The sequence below is a fragment of the Trachemys scripta genome, chromosome 2 (genome assembly GCF_013100865.1).
Source record: "Trachemys scripta elegans isolate TJP31775 chromosome 2, CAS_Tse_1.0, whole genome shotgun sequence".
Lineage (NCBI taxonomy): Eukaryota > Metazoa > Chordata > Testudines > Emydidae > Trachemys > Trachemys scripta.
In genome coordinates, this window is record NC_048299.1 from 143,443,005 (window position 1) to 143,449,004 (window position 6,000).

Sequence of the window (6,000 nt, forward strand, 5' to 3'; positions counted from 1 at the left end):
GGACAGGTTCATGCCAGCGGTTCTCCCCCCCCCCTCTGAAAACCAGCCATGGTGGGCTCACTGTTGCTTCCCTCTCAATGGTACCATGCCAGCTCTTCTTTCCCTGGTGTTACTAGAGAGATCAGTGCAGCAGGGCCCACTCGACTGCCAGAATCGTCTATGCAAATGCAGCCCCAGGACGGGGGAGATTCAGTCTAGGCTTGCACTTTCCCCATCCCACTGAGTAGGGCTGGGAAGTGCATGGATTTGCCTTGCTCTGCATCTAATCCTAGGGGAGCAGCCCTCTGTGCCCCTTACCCCTTTAACAGCAGCTTGGCACCATGATTCCCCCCCCCTGCTGGCTGTTTGAATGGATTTCACACCGAGTGTGCTGATGGGTCAGAGCACAGACTGCGCCCTTATGCACCTCAGCTAGCAGGGCTGGCCCTTCAGTGAGAGCTTTATTGCAAAATCCACACGCCATTGAGTGTCATGATTAGCCAAAGGCCATTAAAGTGCTGCACCTGCCAGTGCCCATGATCAGCTCCTGTGCCCTGGGGACCGCGCTGGTGGGGCATCCTCAAACGACCTTGTTTCGGAGGGCTCCCAGCTGGTCAATTTCACACTGCACCACATCTCCTCTCTACAACGCAGGGGAAGCAGAGTCACATTTCCATTAGGAGCTACACGCTGCCACAACCAGCTAAAGACTGTAGCCACCCCTTTGCCCCCAGAATCCTTTGAACCAGCCCCTATGGCAGCACCATAGACCAGGGTAGGATGGTTGATGCCTGATCTTTGTTACCTAGTTACCAGCGCTACAGCAGAACCCCGGGGTTAATGTCTCCCCATCTACCCCCCATCAGATCAGACATGCTCCTAACCTTGCGGACCAGAACACAGGGTGGGACTGACCCCCTCATGCCTAGAATAGACAAACTGCAACTGCTACACAAAATCCAGCTGGGGGGCGGGAAGAGTGTCTGTCATACTCTGAAACCCTGGGAGCTGGATGAGTCAAATATAAAATAATGGACAGAGTGACTGGAGCCTCCAGCACCTCCTAAGCCCCCCCAGGAATGTTTTGACTGTAACTAAAGGGGCTAAAGCCTGCATTAAAAAAACAGCCTAAGGGGGATACCCAGTCACAGTGAGGTGCACCCCCTAGTGGCTGTAGGAGCTCAGACACTTATTCCACAGCCCTAGGAACCCGCTGGCTCAAAACAAGAGGCTGGGCTGTCTCCCTTACTGGAATCTCTGAGCTTGGTGCTGCAATTCCAGCTGCTCAGGCAAGTCCTTGAGTCTGTGCCGAGCGCTCCGGACAGGCACCACAGTCGGCCCCTGTGGCTCCAATGGCAGGACCGGGGTCCACATGGGACACCAGCTATCTCCTGTCACTGCCCTTCGCTGGGATCCAGCCTACCCCCTGCTATAGGGAGTCCGGATCGCTAGTAGCAGCTTCAGCTCTCGCTGCGATTCCCCAGAATCGATGCTCACCTTCAGGAACACGGGGGGCTTCCGGAAAACTCCGGTGCCTGGGGGGGTCCCGGTGAGGAAGACGTCTCCTGGGTACACCGTGATGAACCTGCCAGGAACCAGGAACAGCCCATCAGCAGGGCATCCTGGCTCAGCGCCTCCACCACAGCTGGGGAGAACGCTGGCTCCCAGCACGCACCCCATTTGGGCCACGATTGTTCAGACGTGCCCAGATACCTGCCGGGGGCTGTGACTACCCCATGCATAGATCAGCGCTAGGGATCGACCCCAGGCCCTCTGGCTCCCAAAGGGCAGCTGCTGCTAAGGACTAGGGCTAACAATGGGAGGCAGCCATGACCCTGCCGCCGGAGAGGGGCAGAGAACCACACTGGGTTACCACGGCTCCCAGGAACAGTTGTTTGCTGCCACCAGGGCAGGGGAGGTACCTACCGGGAGACCCACGCGACCAGCGCCTGCGTTTTGAAGATCATCTGGTTGGTGTTGCTGTCCTGGACGAGCTCCCCGTTCACTTTGCAGCGGATTCCCAGCTTGTGAGGGTCTTAGAGAGAGACAGAGCAGTCAGGTCTGCAAAATAACTGGGGAGGATGGGGCTGTTCCCTGTTATGCAGAGGAGGAGGTGGGGATCCAGGAGAGGAAACCTCAGATCACAGGAAGGATCCCAATTTGTATCAAAAGGGCTGCCGTTGCTCACCGCTGCACTGCAGCCACCTCTGGGCAGGAACGCAACAGCTGTTTTGACAGCTCGCCGCAAGCCGGAGAGGGCCACAAAGCGAAGGATGCTGGTCCAGTTGTGGCAGCAGGAGGAAATGTAGGGCACAGAAGGTGATTGGAATTGGGCTGGGACACCGGGATTCCTGCTGGGAACAGCATCCTGTGTGCATCAATGAGCACAGGGGTTGCCCCCTAGCGCCGTGCTTGGGGAACTGGTTCAGTAATAACTGGGGAAGGACACCACGTACTAAGCCACCCACCCCAGTCCTGGCAGCGCCCTGGGATTTAGAGGGCTCCTATGCAAATAGTGAGCAAAGCCGACCACACGTGGCCTGTGAGCTCCCTCGCATACCCAGGGCAGTACGACTGCAGCGATGGAGCAGGTGGGAGGAATCAGGGATGAAGGCAGTTCATGCATCACCCCAGGAGCCTCTGCAGCAGGAGGGCATCTGTGAGGGCAACCCAGCCTTCCCTGTGCCACCAGAGCCTGGCAGGCGGGAGAGACGGAAGGGCCAGACCTCTACCTGACACACAGTCCTTGGTGACAATGGCAGGCCCCAAGGGGCAGAAGGTGTCAAAGGATTTCCCCAGGATCCACTGCTTCCCATTCCTCTTCATCTGCCAGTCCCTGGCGGTGACGTCATGGGCAACCATGAATCCCACAATGTGATCCATCGCAGCTGACTCCTGGGCGGGGAGGGAAACAGGAAGGGAGTCGCCACACAGCCGAGCCACTGCTGGAGAGACTGCAAACGTGGGGCTGCCCAACTCCTCTGGGCATGACGGTGCAGAATTAACACATGCGCTGCCCTTGACCAAGAGGGACGCCCTCTAGTGGGGAAAAGGGAGCACACTCAATTCAATCACCAGCCTGACAGCTGCGCTTGCCAACCAGGGGGCCATTTAGTGCCAGCCGTGGTGGTGGCTTTTGCCGCGTGCCCTGGACTGAAGTCACCAAACAGAAGGCCCCGTTCAGTCGGGGCTAGGTTTGAAGTACCAAGACCTGAAGTGGCTCCACAGTCCGTTCCCAGCTCCCTTAGTACCTTGATGTGCTTCCCTTTCTTCCCGATGACAAATGCCAGCTCCACCTCCCAGTCGACTTCCTAGAGAAGGAAACAGGCAAGTCTGATCTCTGCCCCAGTCCAGCAGGGCCCAGAGGCAATCAGGGCTAGGGTACCACGGGGAGAGGCAATTAGAGATGCCCCAGATCACTGTTCCCACAGCTGCGAAACGCCACTGGTGATAGGGCAGGTGGGCAGTACCATCTCAGTGCAGAGACACCCCCCCTTATGGCCTAGCAACATGGTAGCTCCCTAAGCAAGCTATTTGGATGCAACTTTCAGGACTGTTGGCGTCTAGGTGGCTTGTTACCCAACACAGCCAGCAGGAGGCACTTGCACAAGTAGCAGCAACCGTCCTTCCTAATTTCTTAGTGGTGGATCTTTGGATTAAACAGCTCTTGAGGTGGCTGGCAGCCAACTCAAATCTGGGCCCACGCTCTACTGACAGCAGCATTCTCCGTGGCTGGAGTGGGCACACTCGGTTTTTGCTCCCACGGTTCTTTAGCTGGAGCCTTTAATAGACATCCTCGGGGGCTGGCGTGCAGACGGGTCTTGGCTGAAAGGTCCCCGCAGGCACGACAGGAGAAGCAAGGGGTATTTACTTGGCTGTCGGCTGGGTGGATGATCTCATCGTAGGGGCCGATGATGGAGCTGGGAAACTTGCTGAAGATGATGGGCTCCTCGGGGATGTTTATGTTCTGCTCCCGGCAGTGGTCTGCGTAGTTCAGCCCCACGCAGATCACCTTCCCCGGGTTGGTTATGGGGGCCAGGAGGGTCACCTGATCACGTGGCAGGATGTGCTGGCCAGACTCCTGAGCCCTAGAGACAGAGGAGGGAAGGGATAGCTGAAAGGGATGCTGAGAGAATGGGGGAGGCTCTTCATTGGGGAAACCAGGGACGGTGGTGTAGTGGTCAAAGCAAGAAACTGGGAGAAGTGGATCCCCTGGGTTCTACTCCCAGTTCTGGCATGGATTTCCTATGTAGCTGCAATTCCTTGCCTCCCTGTGCCTCAGTTTCCCTCCTGTAAAATGGGGCTCACACGTACCTCTTGCATAGACACTGCCTTGAGAATCCTGCACTGAGAATGACCAGTCAGAGTGTGGGGCCAGGACTAGGACAATTCCAGCTGTACACTTCCATACCTTTCCTAAACAGCTTCCAAACCCCAAGAGAACAACTGTGCCCCCTAGTGCCCATCGAAGGGCATCTCATCCCTAGCTCTAAAAGCGCTTTACAAGGAAGAGGTTCATTATTCCCTTGTTTTACAGCCGGGAAACTGAGGCATGAGGCGGGGAAATGCCATGCGCTGAGTCCATGGCAGAGCTGGGACTAGAACCCAGGGTCATAGGCGCCAACTTTGTGGGTGCACCTGCAGCCCCTTTAACCGTGCCTCCCCACAGCACCTCCTGGGCATGCGGTAGGGGCAAGGGCCTGCAAAGATGCAGAGCAGAGGAGGCAGCATTACTGAGAGAATCTTAACTTCTCCATTCCCTGCTTTCTAGTCAATAAAGCCCAGACCTTTCAAAGGTATTTAGGCACTTCACTTTCACTGAAATCATTGGACGATAGGTGCCTAAATACCTTTGAGGATCTGGGCTTAACTCTAACTCTTAACACTGCGCAGACAGCGAGCCCCAGACCTCAAGCTGGGTTCATCCACCTCTCGTGCATGGCTCCATTGCCCCCTTTGGTTTTTTGTTAAAGCCCCCGTTGGCTTTGACTCTGCATTCTGATGCCAGTCAACAGCCCGGCGGCAGATGGGGGGAGCCCACAAGGGTACCAAGCAGCAGGGGAACCCAAGCACCAACGCACAGGAAGGGGACAGCCCCTGGATAGGGAGCTTGTTAGCTCGAGCGTCTGCTTGGCCTTTCAGGACAGAAATGGCTTCTAGCACCCCCTGCAGGGTCGCTGGAGATCCCCACTTACCTTCTCGCTACGGCCAGTGCTGCGTCCCCTACCTCCAGGAACTCTCTCATCCTCTTGGGAAGGGAGGGGTCGAAAGCATTTAAATCAATCACATTGCCTCCATCTTTCTCCTCCAGCCCAATCCTGGGCCCATCCGAGCCGGTTTGAAACTGGACCAGCCTCATAGCCCCAGCTAGATGGGAAACGCCCCTGGACTCTGTCCCGCCCCAGCTCGTGCAGCCGGGCAGTCTCCAGCTCAGTCTCAGACTTGCTGGAAGGGCTCTTAGGACCAGCACCTGCATCAGATCCTGCAGGAGAGAGACAAACGAGCGTGGACAGGTCATCCGCGCATTCCAGTTGGGTCTCTGCCCAGCAGGGGTACCTATTTCTTTTTTTTTTTTTGGTCAAGGTCCAAATTCTTGGTCAAAGTATAGTAAACAGAGAAAATAAACTAATGATGATGATAATAAATAAATAAAAAGATGTTGGGGTCCATCCAAAAGCATCTGGCAGTCCAGATTTGGCTCACGGGCCGCCTATTAACTACCCCAATGGAAAGTAACCAGAACCTGGACTCTCCCTCTTACCACATGGGGGAGGGAGGGTAGGTAACTGGTCACGCACAGGGCTCAAACCCTGGGACACCCAGTTGTTCACCAGGGTCACGCAGCTGCATCTGGATTCCCACAGAGCCAGAGGCTCGGTGAACCCGATAGTGTCACGGGAGTGAGGAACTGCTCTGTGAGGTCGGAAGGGGGAGCCGAGGGCAGTGGGGGGTCACTCTGGGAGGCCGGGGGGGGGGAGGGAAGGGGGGGGGTTACGGGGGGGGGGGGGGGGGGGGGGGGGG

The 6,000-nt window shown here is 56.6% G+C and overlaps 1 protein-coding gene across 3 annotated transcripts in view; it reads right to left on the reverse strand.

The window, feature by feature from the left end:
* Nucleotides 1-412: 412 nt before the first annotated feature.
* The window catches only part of FAHD2A (fumarylacetoacetate hydrolase domain containing 2A), a 5,959-nt gene continuing 371 nt past the window's right edge, over nt 413-6,000 (reverse strand). For 2 of the 3 annotated variants that reach the window (XM_034761715.1, XM_034761717.1), the window contains exons 2-8: nt 5,175-5,461; nt 3,851-4,067; nt 3,231-3,290; nt 2,712-2,874; nt 1,906-2,014; nt 1,477-1,564; nt 413-622 (exon numbers count right to left, since the gene is read on the reverse strand). In XM_034761715.1, the coding sequence (XP_034617606.1) occupies nt 560-622; nt 1,477-1,564; nt 1,906-2,014; nt 2,712-2,874; nt 3,231-3,290; nt 3,851-4,067; nt 5,175-5,461 (987 nt within the window). In that variant the 3' untranslated portion in view covers nt 413-559. Of the gene's footprint in view, nt 623-1,476; nt 1,565-1,905; nt 2,015-2,711; nt 2,875-3,230; nt 3,291-3,850; nt 4,068-5,174; nt 5,462-5,740; nt 5,888-6,000 lie in introns of those variants that run through there. The other variant, XM_034761716.1, reaches the window with a different exon arrangement.